General features: G+C 37.2%; 1 protein-coding gene across 11 annotated transcripts in view; it reads right to left on the bottom strand.

Annotated features, from left to right (window-relative positions):
• Positions 1-11,919: 11,919 nt before the first annotated feature.
• Positions 11,920-17,915, bottom strand: part of ADGRL2 (adhesion G protein-coupled receptor L2) — a 161,139-nt gene continuing 155,143 nt past the window's right edge. For 7 of the 11 annotated variants that reach the window (XM_062003935.1, XM_062003941.1, XM_062003942.1 and 4 more), the window contains one exon: positions 11,920-13,805. In XM_062003935.1, the coding sequence (XP_061859919.1) occupies positions 13,051-13,805 (755 nt within the window). In that variant the 3' untranslated portion in view covers positions 11,920-13,050. Of the gene's footprint in view, positions 13,806-16,828; positions 16,911-17,135; positions 17,265-17,915 lie in introns of all 11 variants that reach the window. The other 4 variants (XM_062003943.1, XM_062003944.1, XM_062003945.1 and 1 more) reach the window with 2 other exon arrangements.

The following is a 17,915-nucleotide window of genomic DNA, read 5'->3' as shown; positions in this document are numbered from 1 at the left end:
ATTTTGTATGTTGACTTATCTAATCTTTCAAAAAGGCTTTGAACAGAAAATACAGTGAGTGATGTGGGAAGGAGTTGGGTTTTGTTTTGGTTTAGTTAGTTTTCTATGCAGGTATTCTTCATGGTGTCTGACATACATAGGTAAAACTTTTTCATTTTCCTTCCCTACACACACCCCCCAGTAAAAACAAACTTAATATGAATATAATAGTATAAGCCACAATACAATACAATACATTTGTAGTTTAAAATGTTCTCAACTCCAGCTTTAACCTATGGCTTAATAAATTAAAAATAATATCCACCAAACTGCAAAAATTATGCACAGGCATTCATTTCAGAGTCAGAGCTATTTGGATGCAGCTATAAATGTACCAGTTGTGCCAATAACTAAGCAATACTTTTATTTTAATTTTATTGTTGGAGCATTTCACACTTCAAGTATATTATATGCCTCTGATCATACTCTTTGTAATTATGGCAATCCAGCTAGCTGCTAAGGTTGAAAAAGATAACTCTCACTAGAAATCTGAAAAAGTGAATTAATTAATACATTTCATTATGTAAAAGAACACTACAAAGTTCTCATGTGAGAAGTTGACAGATATGCAAAAATGCTACCCTTTGGGAAAAAAAAATCTTATTCCAACTACGTTGACAAAGATTCACTTCAGATTTTATTCCAAAATCATATATGTGTCTCATGTCAAAATCTGGACTATAAATGGTGCTATGACTGAGCAGTAGAACAGACATTAGTAACCTCTGGAAGCAAATCAGCATCAGGAGAAGTGAAGTCAGGATACAGGTAAAGATTATGTTGTCTGGAATGTGAAATAAGACTCTGTGACTCTTTCTTAAATAATCTGTAGCAGATAAGTTTTCAGATAGGATGTATGTTACATAAAACCTCAAATTTAGGGCACTAGCTAAAGGAAACATCTCTATTGTGAGATTCATTCCCAAACCAGGCATTCTGGTGGTCATTTTGTCAGGGTCCAGGACTCTAGTATTGCTGTAATTGACTTACTCTTCCTTGAACTGTGGAATCCATCTTTAAATCCTTTCTAGCTGATACACAGCAGGGCCTTCAAACCTGAGGTGACAAAAAGGGATGATTGCCTTAATTTTCCTGGTTTATCTCCATCTTTGTATGAAACTTTCAATGGGACTGACATGAACAACTGCTTGTCTTGTTCCCAATACTACTTTAAGCACAAAAGTTTTAGGTCACTACTGACAGTGAACATGGTTTATCTGTTTCTCAAACAGCTGAGTGGAACCTTGAGTTCCTCTAAGGACAAATGACGTGTCAGTTGCCAATTGTAAGAAAGATATCGGATTCCAAAAGCTGCAAATAGTGCTGCCAAATATCCAGGGTTTATTTAATATCCTTTTATTGTGGCTTCTTTTGTTACTTCAGTCTTTGCTAGTCAGAATATAAGTGGTTCAGTTGAATACATTCACAGAAGTATAGTACAATAACTTCTGCCTTATTCCAATATAGAATGGATTGCCTACAAGTCTTACTTGCCCTTCTGCTCTTCTTCTGTTTCTATAAGGCAAGTATCCTGTCGCTCTGTCCCATTTCCTATTTTGATCATCATCTTGTCTCCTTTAAGCTACTGTGAACAGGAACTGAAGACAAAATGTGTGTTTATATGTAGCATTTTAAACCAGCTGCAATTTCAGTGCTGGACCAATCCTCTGATTAGACAAGTGGAAAAGCTGTGTGTATTCAGTGTGCATTATACCCTATAATAAATGTCAGAGCAAAGAAGAGCAAAAAAGGAAAAAACATCCTGTTACAGGCAAGCAATAGCCAAGAAGCAAAAGAAGAACCTGTGTCAAAAAGCAAAAATATCAAGACCAAACGGAAGTTCAAGGGTGACAAAGAAAAGAATCACGGCCGTTTTGGTGAGTAAATACTTTTAGACAGGTATTGATCTAGTGGAGGAAACACAGCGTTTACTCTCCATTGTGAAACAGCACTTGCAGGGGGCGATGCACACTGGAACATGATTTTAAGTAGAGAAGAGAGACAAAGCATTTTTCCATGGTTAGAAAGCATTCTGAAAGATTGAGGTCCCTTTTCTCTTTATTTTTGACATCTGGTACCAAAGTCTAAGTATTAACAAACTGAAATATGAAAAGATCCTCTTAATGATTCACGATAGAAATCATCTCGCTGAAGTCAGCAAAAGCTTTTGCCATTGATTTGACTGGGGCCAGGGCTTCACTACAGGCTTTACTGTAATGAATAGTAATCTGGTGCTGATGGCAGAACAAAACATGACAAGAAATATGTTGCAAAAGCTCCTGTCTTCTGTTCTTCACTTTTCCTCCTGTTGAAGCTGTTGCTGTGCCCCAGTGCTGGGTTTGGGGTACATGGTACTTGTTATTTTCTACCAACTGAACTAGTTGATCTGGATTCCTTTACTTACTCATTTGGCTAATGGAAGAAACTTAGTATGCATAAACGGGAGAGTTGTCTTGTTTCCTAAGAGCAAATAATGCACTAAATGTTGTCATTCCCTACCCTCCAACTTTTCAATTATTCCTTACCTCTTGAGAGAAAAGAGATTAAATAGTAAGCATTAAATTTACCAGTGAGGCTACAAGGAGAGCATAGATGTGGAACAGCATTGGCTCTGTGATAAGGTAATAAAACAGAAGTGAGGAACAGCAGAGAGAAATGGCAACAAATAGTATCAAACAGCAAACCTCACTCTGTTGCCGTTAACCAGTGCAGATCTGGAATAATCTCACAGACCTCAATCAAAATATGCTGATTTTGTACTGGCATAAATTGAGTCAAAACTTGTTTGGACAGATCCTGCATGCTCTGCCCTTCCCTGTTGTAATAACGCCTGCTTGTGTACTAGCTCATAACTCCAATAAAATGACTGTGATCATCTTTCAGTATTCCAGTAAAAATATTCACAGAGAACTGTATCAGGAGGCCACAGTGTTTTCCTATAATTCAACAAAGCCAACCAGAAATCTTCATCATCTCTCAAGTGGAGGGTTACAGAATTAAATTTCATTCCTCATACTGACTTTTTTCAACTGGATACTCTCAGTAAATCTTGTTGCCTCTGGGTCCCAGAACTCACAAATTTCAGCATATGAAGTAGATTCACAGCTGTTGAGCCATTGTCTTGTCTGGAGCTACCACTTTTTTTCTTGCTGAGAGTATAACTTACTGTACTTTGTTCTGGGGCACATAGCAGATAGCAGCATGCTGATGCACCATTTCACATAGAGACACTTTAGATCATTTCTTTGTCTGGTTTTGGAGGAGAACTAAATACTAAATATTTGATGTGTAGGAACCCTGCTCCTTGCCTTGCTTAAGGATCAGCACCATTCATTCAAGAAAAATGCAGCTCTTCTGTAAGCAAGTTGTGATGGAGATTTGAAGATGTAGATTTGCAAGTCTGAAAGCAACTTCGTACCATCCATGGACTACATAAATCAATGTAAAAAAAGGTAATTTTCATTTCAGCATTTGCTAATGGATGTCTTCTTAACCCTATTCCCTGCTGATGTCGCTGATTCTTGCACAAAGTATACTGACCATTTCAAGAGCAGCCTGTTTGTATCTTTGTAGCGAACAGAGACCTTGAACACTGTTCTATTCTTGATATATTTAATCAGAAAAATGTGAAACATATCCATAATGAAAAAGGATTTAGTTTTTATTGGAAAGAAAGTTTATCTACATAATAAATTGACAAGCTTTTAGAACCTCACTAATTGCAACCAGTTGCTGGAAGACTCCTTTCAAATTACCGAAACTTGTAAATCAGTGTATAAAGTGGCAAACTAAACAAGGCTAGTGTTATTTGAATGGCTTTCATATCCTAGTTCTTCTGCCCCAAAGAAATAGATTTTCTGTTTCCTTTTCCTGAAAAATACAAATAAAATATTAACTGATTACCTTTTTTTGTATAATCATCCTTTTCTAGGGAAGGGTTGAGGAGCAGACAGAAAGAAGAATTGTTTGTTTTTACCAGGGCAACCAAGACCTTTCTATGTGCATGTTTAATGAATGAATCAGCTTACTTTAGCACACAATTGCTTAGATAGATAATTATTCAAGAAACAATGCTGCCTTGGGAAAATCTATAGTAATAAAAAAGAAATCTGGATGGGCTGAATAACCTTTTCAGGCAGATATTTATCTCCAAATGAAGCTATTTTTGGTAAAGTTGCTATTCTCTAGAAAATGCATTATTCGATGGTTAAAAAATAGTCAGATTGTTAGTGTTTAGAACCTGGAGTTCAAGGTGGCAGTGAAATAAAGCATTAATGGATGTTATTCGCAGATGTACAGCTGGGAAGATTGTTATGTTTTAAGTATAAAGTCAAAGTGGCAATATGAGCTGAATCTATGCATCTGTACTCTAGTGAAAACTGTTGCCATTACCAATATGATCTGATAGCAGGTTCTAATTAAAGTTACAAGCCAGAGGGAATAGACATTAGGAAAGAAAAGAATAATTCCGTGAATAAATTGCACTTGATTTACTAGTTCACAAAAAAGGTCTAAAAATTAGTATCTGAAATTACTTTAAATACAGCATCTATCAAACCACAGAACAATAATCAAGTCGACCTAATTAGAACACTTATAACTATAAGCAGCATGTAACATGTTCTTATCTTGACGTGGGGAGACCAAGTAGTCTCCTAAGTGCCAGTTAATCTGCAACAAACTTTAGCTGAGACCTAGAAGAAACCCCCTGCAGCAGCTACCTGCTTACTTTAGACCTCAAACTATCCAGAATATAGCTTCTTATACTCTCTGTATCTGCATTAAGAGCAACCTCTGTGTGCACATGATGAATTGGATCATGAAAGGTCTTCAGCAATTTGCACAGCACTTTGTAGGAGCAATTTTGTCCATAACTGTAGGCTAGCCCTCTTTATGTATGTGTTACATACGCTGTTGCTTCTAATATTCATTCAGGCCACCAATCCTTTAAATATGAGAACATTGTCTCTGCAGATACATAGCTTTTAAGAGTGGACATAGACCAGATTTCCTTAAGTGATGCTGAGGAGTACAGTACTTTGTGTAGTACCAGCAACTCTGGGTAGGTAACACGGCATTGCTGGTGCTGGTCAGTCTTGTTCTCAGAGAAGGGTGTATTCATAGCCATAGAAAGCTGGAATAGATAATTTACAGGAAGCCTATGCGAAGACAAATCCTTGCCCAGCTTTCTATTTCTGGGTGTATTGACAGTTTTCTTAATTTTCAGTGGGTTTGTGACTGGCAGAGTTTTGATCTATTGAAATACATTGGTTTGGTTAAATTCTGTTTTGAAAGCGTGCTTTGGAAAATTCAAGATGTGCTTGGAATGACAAATTTTTGGACTGCTTTCTGGAAGCATATAGTGCAAGGCTGTAAACATGAATTACCAAGATTGAAGAGTCAGAAATGCTTTACTGAACTGAAGTATTTTGTCATATTATCCAAACAGATGGACACTAGTGAGATTGTTTTGTTTTGCTTTGAAGAGGCAGCAGCTAACGGTGCTGGAAAGGAGACAAATGAGAAAGAGCAAAATTAAGTCTGTACCTCATTTTATTCATATTATCCTTTTATTTTCTTCTTCATTTGTCTGTATTCCCCTTCCCTCCCCAGCTTTTGAAATAAGGTCAAGGCACAGGCTCCTCCAGCAGCCTCTAATGCGCTTGGAAACCTTCACTGTTTCATATAAACTTGAATGTATTTTGTTCTTTGTCATGGAAACAACCCTGTCACCAGCCAATTCAGCTACCAGTGATGCTCTCCTGAAGAAGGTTTTTAGCAGTAGCTTCACATTAAGCTGCTCGTGCCTGAGAGAAGGAAAGAACTGAGTGCCCAGGTCAACATTTGCAGGACTAGCGTGACTGTAACTCAGCACAGATACTGAAAGAAGCAGGCCACTGTGAGCTGATGTTCAGTGGCATGCTGAGGGCCTAACTACTCTGGCCAGCCCAATTTTGATCCTTTGAGTTTCTTAGCTGGAAGCTGTGGTGGGAACTGGAGTGCCCTGATTGTATCCCAGCAGAGGGGCCCACTTTTGGCTGGAAAACATCTACCTGCCACCCTGCAGGCCACATGGCACAGCTGGTACTGTGAACACGGTACAACACAGTCTCTCAGCAGCTTTGCACAGCCTTCATGGGAGGTGTACGTTGTGTCAAAGTCTGTGGAGTTTTGGATCTGCACAGGCCGAATGTGTGACCCTTTCACAGCACAAACAGTAAACTTGGTATGGTCAGAGCCTTCATTTGCCTTTGATGAAAACAAAGAGCTGGGAGAAATTTTACAGCCCGTTTTCTATAGCAAAGGGATACACACAGGCTCAGTGAACTTTGGAAAAATTCACAAATGCAGCCCCTGCTGCAATGAGCCAGCAGAAGTACAGGCAGATCAGCAGGTGCTTCAGGGCTTCAATGGCAGCACGTGCATTGTGAAGTTATACAGACTCACAGTGCTTATCTCTTATCTCCAGACAAATTCTAATTATTGTCAGGACAGTAGTTTCAGCAGGGGAGGGAAGGAGCCCCTTTGTAACGTAATTTCTGGATTATGGCATTCAGAGGCTTCACTGGTATGCACGATGATGTAGTGACACTGCTCTTGGCACCTGGCTTGCTGTGACTCACCTCCGCTGTGATAATGTGGCTGCACGTGGAATGACAAAACATCTTTCCTGACAAAAACGTCTGTGTCTACAAGGTTAGTATTAATTCTGCCCCTGAAGTAATGCCTGTTGTACCTGTGGATGATGTACCTTGGGATTTCAGTGCCTAAATTCTACCTAATTTTCACTTTGAACAGTTAAGTGCTTTTTCAGTCTGACATCTAGCAGCCCCACATTGAAGCACATAGTGCAGAGGAAACACTGGCGAAAGAGATGTAACTGCTTAGGGCAAGAAAACTGTGCCTCTCTAACATACTAAAATTAAGTGGCTTGTGCAGCTTCTGAGAATAGAGAGGATGGTTGATGTAATTTCTTTGAATTTTTAAAAGAAAATTAAAAAAATCCTTGTAAAAATAACCTTACCAAGAAGTCATTAAAGTAAACTGGTATCAAGGAAGTGATAGCCAAAGCAGTCATGCGTTAGAGACTAAGAGGTAAAGCAGGATTAAATGGTCAATTTTTTTTTCACGGCAAAAGGCTAATGGCATGGTGCCCGAACACTGTCTATTCAAACTGGTGCTATCTGAGAAAGGGGATGAACACACTGTCTAGAAGTGGCACTGTTTGCTGTTAACAGGGAATTATTTCTGTTAATCAGAACTAGGGAAGATTGCGAATGACCCAGGTTAACAAAGTGAATAAATGGTCAGCACGGAGCAGATGAAATACAATGCTGACAAATACAAGGTTGGGCACACATTCAGAGGAATAATTGGAAGTGTTTGTAGACTTTGCAGGGTTCTAAATTAACCATAACTATTTAGGTCATTACTTGCTATGATCAGCTTAGTGGAAAAAAAAAAATTGTTGTGAAAGGATATGATGAAAACAGAAGATGATGTGAGACTGTGTGGGAAGGGAAAAAAAAAGCAAGCAAGCATGGAATAGAAAATACAATTCTATCCATAAATCAGCAATAACAATTCACCTGTAATTTTGTTCTTGCCCTACCTCTTAAAGCATACAGCCAAAAAGTAATTCTATGGACTAGTAACTAAGTGATTAGAGAAACAGAGGAGACTGAAAACAAGGATTTGTTTAGGAAAGTCAAGTTAATAGGAGATAAAGCATTTAGAAGAATGAGTGGTATAAAGAATACAAGCTAAGAAGTTTCTATTTATCCTGCTAATGCAAAAAAAAAAAAAAAAAAAAAGCAAAGTGGTATATTTAAATGGAATGAAAATGAATTATTTTCATGAAAACCTCATTAACCTTTGGGACTCATTCTCTTAAGCAATCATGGAGGTGGAAAGTTCAGCAGCATTACGCTATTTTAAAGCAATTCTTATGCTACATGAGGACTGAACAGCTCCAGATAGCTAGTCAATGCTGCTTATCCAGAGATCCTGCTTCTCCATTAGAAAAGCCTATACAGACACTAACCTGCTGCTTCCTATTTGTGAATCAGACCTTTTAATGTGCACAGATGTTTTTGTGCTCAGCTTTGCTATCTCTTAACTTTTAAGTGGTTGGCAGTGCACAGTCTGCATTGTGCAAAGCCTCCTTTGTCCAAAGGCTACTCAAGGCTACTTCCTTTTCTGAGGAAGAAATGGTGAAGTATTACATAATTCTGTAGGAGAATTTTCCTGATAAAACTACCTACTCTGAATGTTATTTCTGCAACTGTGACTTCCTCCATCTGGGATCCTGGACTGATGACTTCAGCAGCTGGTGCATTATGTGGAATGGTCCTTAAAATCTCCTTGCTGCTGAGTTGAGGCTTGTATGATTTTCAGTGGCATTTATAACCACTCAGGCTGCACCATGGTGTGATCCGTTTCACATGCCAGGAACTCTGATGGGGAGCAGTTGAGATTAATGATGACATAATACAGTAAGAAGAGATATTAATGCTCTTAGGCATGAATTAATGAAATACTATTGAGAATTTATCCTGCATGAATAAAAGGATTTGGAAGTTGTCGTTCTAAAAACCACATGAAGGATTTTACTATATAAAAAAAGCCCAAACACTGTTGAAACAGACAGGGTCCTAATGAACCTTTACTCCAGGTTTTTGTCAGAGCTGGATGATTGAGTTGGATCCATTAATAGAATTGCTACTAATTTCCAAACTGTTTATATAAATGGGAGGCAGAGATCTCTTGCTTCCAGGGCTGTGGTGGTGCTAATTTTTATCCCTAGCTCAGTGCAAAGCTGGGTTCCAACCTGTGATGCAATTGTGGAGTAGAGACTCAGCATCCCTGTGGCACTCATAAATCTGGGGGCCTTATCTCATAGTGTAGCCATCCAGCAGTACCCTTGCTCATTGATATGGCAGCAATGCTCTTCATAAATGTGGAGGCTGACTGTCACCATTTAAAAGAAATCTAAGGTATGCTTTAGTGTGATCTCCCTCGTGTGACCTTGCAGGGGTACAGCTGAGCTGGAACTGAAGAATTGCTGCTGTGTCCCACCACTTTTCATCCTCCATCGTCTCCTAGAGTGAGTGAGTCAAAACCCCAGTGAAGATTGGCATATATATATATATACACATATACACAACTGTCTACCTGTAGCTTCTCTTGATTTAAAAAAGAGTTTTATTCAGGGATAAAACTTTACACTAATATATGTTGTCATATAATCAAGTCTAGAAGACAAGTTTTGTTAAGTTTTGAGGCAAGGGGGATAACAGTATATTTTATTTTCTTGTTCTGTTAATGTCTGTTCTGAGTAGTTCAGAAAAACATTTCCTTAAAAATTAGGACATAAAATATGACACATATTTTACCCATAACTTATGTCAATTTGAAACACCTTTTATTGCCTACATAAGTGAATATATGTAAACTTTATTAGTAATTTCATTTCAAATTTAAAAGAAGCAAAGGTGTATTGTAGAATTCACAGATAAAGGTTAATTTTAACTATAAAGATATTACCAGTGTCGCATTTCTTCATGTTATGGTTCACTTATGTAGAATTGAGATGTATTTTATATTGAACAATGCATAGCACCATTATACAACAGTTCACTAAATGCACATCCCATTTAATCTTTTGTAGGACTTAATATAACTGGACTGAAGTTACAAGGAAGAATTGAACTGAGCCAGTAGGGTTAACACTGATACTAACAGGAGATTACTAGCCATAAGAAAATTACAGCTCTTCTGAAAGTGCCTAAAATAGCAGCATATCCTTGGCACTATCATAGGAACTGGTTAACTGATGACCCTGAAGAAACACTTGTTTCCATTAATTCTGCTGTCATTATTTCACTACTCTCGAACTCTTCCTCTGAATTCTTCTGTCCTTCTGATCCCAAGACAAGATGGTAGGAACGTGAGAAGAGAACATAAAGAAATTACAATAAGCTGTCAGCTCTATAATTATACTGTAACCTACTACACTGAGAAGTTACACCAACAGAAATTTGGCAAGGTATCAGCTGCTAGTTAAACACAGGACACTCACTAGCATAACATTAAAAAAAAAAAAAACAGGCTCACTAAAAAGCAACATCTACATTACAAAGAAGCTAACAAAAGAATGATACTTAGGTTCAGTTGGTTCATCTTAGGTTCATCAGCTACATTTTCTTCTTTGATGAATACTTGTTACATTTGAAATTGAATATATATTTAAGACTGCAATGCTACAAACCTTCTTCCAGCATGTAGTTTTGCCACCTTTAGTTAGACATAAAGAAGTACTTGCTCAAACTAGGGTTGAAGATTCTGCTGAAAGCTGATGATGTTTATTAGGTCATGTACACTGTAATTACTTGAGCACCACAAGTTTTAAATCCCTAAGAAAGAAACGATTTCCTAGGTAGAAGGCAGCAAGTATGCTTTTAAGTTGCCAGACAGACCAAGGGAATCATTTTTGCTCCAGTTTGCTGTATACCCTGAATCAGAACAAATTCTTACTTCATAGATTATTTGTATGTCAGATTTGTCAAGCATCTCTACTAAACAGAAGTAAACAGTTTCTGATTAAATTTTAAACGTTCCAGTGAATCTACCTCAAACATATTAAGTGTTTAGGAAGATACTGGCAAGAGTTATCAGGAGGGTTGATGGTGAAGATGCCTTTTTCTTCAAGAACAATTACTATAGTGTCACAGTCCTGATTACAGATATATTGAGGTCACCTGAACCCCATAGTTACATTACAATCTGGATCTTACTTTTTTTTCCCCCCCCCAGAGTTTGAATTCTCTCAACAGCAGGAAGTCTTGCCCAAAATATTCCTCTGAAATCCAAACTTTTTCAAAATGCATTGCTTTATTTTTCCAAATGGCCTTTATATATTGCAAGGCATTAGAAGGTAACAGAATTGATAAAAGTTTCAAATGAATTTTTGCTGTTATCATACGTATAGTCACAGTGGCCACACATGAAACTAATTTTAGAGTTATTTGGAAGAACACAGTTTTGGAAGTGGCGACAAATGAAGTTCTTGGCCTTATCTTTAAGAGGTCCTGGTTGAGAGGGACAAAAGAGGCTTGAAAATCAAGACAACAACAACTTCAGACTTCGAATTTGCCACTGATCTGTAGATAACATCTTGGGTATCAGCTGCCTTCTGCAGTTCTCTAGTCTGATAAAAATAGGGACAGTCATGCTTATTTATCTAACTCCAAACAGTGCCGGATGGATTAATTATTAAGATAGCACTCTGAGTGCTATCCAAATGCTGCTTATTCATGTTTTCCCCACTGCAACAATGTATCTTCATTGCTAATAATTAACTGCTAATTACTGTTGCCAAGAATAGGATAGTGGTGTTTACCACCTTACTTTTAATTTCAGTACAGATGCCTACTTAGAAGTTATGTAAATATATAAAATTACAGTACATTTTCCTAATGACCCTGCTATGTCAGAGTTTGATCCTACTCAACTGTGACTAGAGTAATGAATAGTAAAGACGACCTCTCTTCTGGAGAGCTACAAAGTTTCTGTTGTACTCTTGACGCTTAAATCATGAAATGGGAAGAAGCCATTCTAAGCAGGATATACCTGGGTCAAAGGACTGCTGATGCCAATTATGCTTCGTACATAATAATGCACATTTTACCTATTTGGAAAAAAGTTCACATTTATTTACTGTCAAACAGGTGTTAAACTTTACACTGGATATTAGTGATGGGCTCATTATTAACAGGTTTACACAAAGGGATGAAAAAAGCAGAATTTTGTTGAAACAATTTACATTTCATTAGATTTTTATCATAAAATAAATTAATTACTAAATATAGGCAGAAGGAATATGGAAGAGTAATAGTTATGTTTTATTTATTTTTTTTTAAAGGACAGGCACCTTTTATTCACGAGAAAGCTTGTGAGAAGTGTCCAGTGTCCCCGTTACCCCTTACCACCCAACCCTGATTAAAGAATGAACAGGGAATTGAGTTACAATCTTTGTTAGCTATACCAAATTTGTGCAAGGCTTGGCATAATTGGCTTCTGAAACAATCTTCTCCCCCAAATTATGTTTTTTGGCAATAAAAATTCAGAACATAAGAATAAAAACTAACTTGTCAAAGCAGAACACTGTTTACAGTGAAAAATAAGTGAAAATGGGTAGAACTTGCATTTTTAAACATACTACCGTACTATGAACAGAGTGTAAGAAAAACAGCTTATATGTGCAACCAAGAGCTTTTCACAATATTTTCTTCAAACTCTTTAAAATTATTTTTTTAATGACAATTATATCTCAGTTGGACACAAATGTATTTATTTTACCCTAGCAATAGAACAAAATATAATTTCTTTAGCCATTTTTTTTTTCATGAGAACGGTTCATTGTACAGTTGAGGAAATATATGAAATAAGGCCTGTGGCTTGATTGCTAGTGGTTAGACATGTATTCAATCTTTGCCCTAATGGAAAAGATTTGCAGTGAACTGCAAACTGATGCAGAATATCTCTCCTGCTTTTGCAAGTCTTGTCAGGAATAGTAAGGTACAGTAAATTTGTCCCACAGGATTTTAGAGCCTACGCCTTGTATATAATACAATGTAGGCCTAGAAAAAAAAATGGTGCAGCCATATTTACAAATTTAGTTCACAAACTGCTGCAGTAAAATGGCTGGAAAGTGTTTATTTCTTTTTTTTTTTCACAATTTTGTTAAATTCAGCAGCAGAAGATATCTTAAAATACCTTGTTGGTATTTTTTTCTTTGTAACAAATAATTCATTTTAGTATACTCTGTGTATATACAAAGTTTTTGTTTTATAAAAATTCACAGAACTGCGAGGTCCAGTCATCCCTGTTACCGGAGAACCACAGGGTCAACAGAATTGTCTCTTCAAGCAGATATGAGGGAGCCTGCATGGGGCCAATTAAGTCTTTTTAATACTTGTACGTGGCCTTTAATATTTCTTTGCTACACTATTAAAGGCTTGTCACTAGTTGCATTTGTCCTTCTCTAACATCTCCTTCTGGAATACATCCTTCCTTGTTAATGGGAATTATATAGCCGTCGCTATTACCCCTGCTGATTTGATAGTACATCTGAAGCTGATGGCCAGCTCCTAGGTTTGGCATGCTCTTGTAGTAAATGTCCTCATTTTCGCTCCTCCTGGAGGGGGAGAGATCTTCTTCAACGTCGGGGCTGCTCTCTGGATACGGAGAGTCTCTGAGATTAGGCATACTCGTGTAAAGGGAGTCTCTGTTGGGGGACCGGAGCTGGTCATCAGCCTCGGCTGTCAGCTGCGAGACATAGCTGTCGGTTCCCTCGGTCTTCACTTTCTTCTGGGGCTGATACAGAAGGGAGTGAGTCCGCTGAGGAATGAGTGGGGCCTCAAGCTCTTTGTGGTGGAGCTCCAGCCCAGGGGTGTCACTGTGCATCAAAGATGAGGCGTCTGCCACGATGGCGTCATCTTCGCTACTGCTCCCACCGATCACAGCTTTGGCTGGTAGCGTGCGCTCCAAGTTGTGGTTCTTGCTGCTGCCCCGCAGGTTGTTGTGCACTAATTCTGAAATGATCATTTTCTCAAAAGCAGTATCATTCAGGCTTAGTCCACAGTCTACAACTTGCACACTGTCGTTATAGTCTCCGTTGCGCAATGAGTAGCTGTTGTTGAAATTACCATTTAGCGGTAGAGTATCCATGGCACTTGTATCCCTGGCATTGTTCAGTGAATGTCCTGAAATGGAAAAGGACAGCTCTGGTTATTGTCTGATGTGCTTTTTATCACTATGCTTTGTTTTAAACGAAATTCTTTAATGTAGTTCAGGACAAAGTTGTACTTGGAAGTAAGACTTGAAGGAAGTTAGGTTACATCGAACATTCCCAAATCTAAACAGTTGCACACCTTATAGGAAAGATGCATTTTAAAAATAGTAATGTGTATTTCCTGTGGGGAATAGTGTCATTTTCATTTCTTAATTTAGTGTCAATTGTATGACTCTTCCACAAGGAACCGTTCACTCCATGCCCTTGCATATGTAATGCAAAGCAAATTCATTTGGAAACAGCTATGTTTTGAAGTACTCTACCATGATTTAGAAAAAGAAAATTAACAGAATTTGTCCTAAACGACACTAAATTAAAAAGTAATTAGATCACAGACATAACTGAAGGTAAATGTTCAACATAAACCCACATAACTGGCAAGCAACTACTTTAACAACATTTCTAACATTTTTTTTTCCTTTTTTTTTTTTTTTTGAGATGAAGTAAAGAAAAGAATGAAAAAAATGGGTAAGTACAAAGAATTTATGTTAAACAAGGACAGCCATCTTTCACACTACAGGGACCAGGGCCCACAAGCACCATCCAACAACACGATAGACAGCAGGTGGAATGACTCACTTTGGACAACTCACATCATGTCTGTCTGCTCAGGCTATCTGGCCTAAGAGTAGCTGATATATAAAAGAAAGTAAAATGATTTATTGTAACATGATGAAGAATTACTGAGCTTCTCAGCAACTTAGTCAGAGCAAGGGTTCAGCAAATTAGATTACTAAGCAATAACAGCTTTTCTTTCCCCACTTAATGTAATTTTTTTGCACTAATATTCTGTCTGCCAACAACGGCCCCAGGCTTCTAAAGGTCAAAGTTTGCCTGCAGTCTGCATCAGTCACAGTGACAGCGCTGAATGAACCAGAATAGTTAATTAAGAGCTAGGCCCACAGTTACTATGGGCATGGAAGTCAAATGCAGAAATGTTAGGAATTTCTATAAGTATGGGTCACAAAAATTAAACCAAAGAATAAATATTAGTTGTGGAATGGGAAGAGGAAATCAGCCATGGCTGATACCTCATAGCTACTGGAAGAATGACAGATTGGATAAGTCTGCTGGAAACATGAAAAGAAGTTTAAGGGGAGGGAGGGGGAAATGAAATCTTATGATGATTAAGGTCTTTATGCTTTTGGGTTTGGCTTTTTTTTGGGGGGGGGTGGGGGAACACAATAAAGAAAAGATTTTCCTACAGACACAGAGACATGTAAACTATGACAGCACAGTGCTTCCCAAGCAAAGGAAAAAGAAAAGAAAAAAACAAACTCTGAAAGAAATTAAATAGTCTGAACAATGAAAAGTCAGATGGTTAGAGCATTCCTAGGATATCACTTTATCTACAGGTACATCTGGAAGAAAAGAAAGAATGGAGTGACTTTACTGAAATGAAACTGACCACTGTGAGGCTGCTGCATTATATGCAAGGCTTGGAGGAGCATAAGAAAAAAGTTGTTTTGGAAAACATTATACATTTTCCCGTTTTAGGTTCTTTTCATAATTAGAGCTGCAGCTTATCCTAGAAAATTCAGTCTTCTCTGGAAATACTGTTTTCAATTAAAAAGTAATTGCATTTTCTCATGAAAAGATTTTTGTGTCTTCAGCTTTAAAATATAGAGTAATAATTTCCAAATAAATTCTGAGTAATTTACAAATCATTTTGTATTTGTGTTATTGCTAACTCCTCTCCATGTGTACTGATTTAAACAGTGATGAGGACTGTTTGAAAGGTCTCTTTAAGCTTTGATTAAACAACTTTGTAGTTTTGCAATTTCATATATGTTTCAAGATTTTTTCCTTGCAATGGATTTAGCTGTGCAGAACATATGGCATTTATAAAAGTAGACAACACATGGACCACATGCTGGCATTCATTTCCCTCATGAAAATGATTTAATTCTATAATTTTAATTCTCTTTTCTTCTGCTAAACAGATACCAAAATATATCTGATAATCCAAAATGAGTTTTCTATGATATACTGCAGAGCTAAGCACAATAGAATATATTCAAATTGGTTTGATGAGGCAAATTTTGTTGCCCACGATCAGGTAATTCATTTGAAATCTTTCCATAGCCTGTAGCAAGATTACCATGTGAATGTAAAAATATAAGTAAGTTGTTAAGCACTTCTGCTTGACACTGCTTTGGCTTTAAACAGCAAATTATTTCAGCATTGCATAACTTCTGTTACCAATAGGGTTTGCTACAGACCTCGTGTTGTTTCCCAAAAAGCAGTATGCAAGTACTTTTTGAATGTGGAAACATTTCTTTTGCAAATTGTGAACCACTTGCCCGCTGAGTCTACTTCATGACCACTAGTTATGTTTTAATTGTGCCCATTAAAAATCATGCTGAAAAAATTTACATTTGATAGGCAAAGTTAAGTTTTACTCCCATACTTGTCTCTCTGTAGGTTGCTAGAGGAAAGCATAAGGAAAGTAAGAAAACAAGAGAATGAAAATAGAAACTACAGTTCAGTTTAAAAGGAAACTTGAAATAAAAACTGGAAGCAAGGTTTTTATGAGCTCTTTATCAAAGATTTATCGTTCCAGTTATACTAAAGTGATCTTATGACTCATCAAATAGTAACTGCTAGGTATTTACTGATGAATTGCACTGTAGTTAAAAAAAGCAACTACATAATGCGTAACAACAAAATGTTAGGTAGTGATGACACCATTTATTCCTACAGAACTAAACTGTTCTAACTGTTAATCTCAAGATTCTCCTACAGGAAAAATGATCTACCATAAAGCTGCACTATACTATAGTTTAGATCCGTTTGACGCTGGATACAATTTTCTCCACTGGAGTATCAAAAGGTGTCAGGATGCCTTGCGCTGCTTTAGTATCTAATCCGTTCCAAAACCAGGTTTTTCTCAGCAAGCTTTAGAGTCAACCTTACATTGCATAGACATGATACCTCTAAGTGATATATATCTTGAAGATGGGCTCTCGGACCATGTGGTGTCAGTCCTGTAATAGTATATTAAGATTTATGCCACCTGTGTTAAAAACATGGATAATTATTGGTAAATACTGTTATGGCAAAGGCATTACTATAATATAGTGCAGTTTTACAAGCTGACATTGGCAATACTGTATTTCTTGAACTGACAGAAATTCAGAATGTACAGCTAGGATATTGAAACTTGAGATTCTGTCTAGGGAAAAGAAGGGATTTGGAGTGAGCCAAGACAAGCGGTTTTACTCAGGAAGAATAAGCACACCTGGTGAGTTAAACACAGGAGCTGAAGGGGCATTACATACAACTGTTTCAGCGAGCAATGTGTTATAGGGGTTGTTAGTGCCGTGTGGTCGAAGAAGAGGGTTTGTTAGTAGGTAATTGCCAGTCATTCCTAAAGCAAAAGAAACAGAAAAAAAAAAAAGTCAGTTCTTTAATTTTAGGCTGACAGTTTCAATAAAGAATATTTTTTATCCATCATGAATCATGCAGGACTTGTCAAATGTAATTCAGCTGAAAATTTCTGAATGTATTTGAGCTATGTTTTTGAAATGGGAGCAGGAAAATACAGTTAAGATTCCAGTAATTCACAGGTGCTGTCCAAATCCCCAAAGTAAACATCTGGTGAGAGTGACGTTTACTAATGTATACAAAATCTCTGTTACACAAGAATAGCAATTAAATGTGTAGAGATCAAGGTACTACATAAAGCTATTATAACTTTAAAATGATTGTATGGAACACTTCTGTCCAGGATTGAGAGAACTGAATTTTGCAAACTGAAAGGCATTGAAAAATCTTTTATGACAAGATCAGAGCTGTTATTCACTTTATAAAAAACACACAGATAGTTTCAAAGACAGTGGATGACAAACTGCAAGAAGCATATCTTAGTATATGCAGAAGTATGCATGCTGAGGGGAAAGTAAAATATTTGCTCTAAGAAGTCAGAGCATTCACATTTTCTCTCGGGACATTCATGCTGCAAATTTATCTGCCAGGTTTTAAAAAATAATTCCCCAAATGACAATTTGTTTGTAAACAA

The sequence above is a fragment of the Colius striatus genome, chromosome 10 (assembly GCF_028858725.1).
Source record: "Colius striatus isolate bColStr4 chromosome 10, bColStr4.1.hap1, whole genome shotgun sequence".
Taxonomy (NCBI): domain Eukaryota; kingdom Metazoa; phylum Chordata; class Aves; order Coliiformes; family Coliidae; genus Colius; species Colius striatus.
The sequence above is the reverse complement of the archived record's forward strand: the minus strand, read 5'-3'. Positions and strand labels throughout refer to the sequence as shown.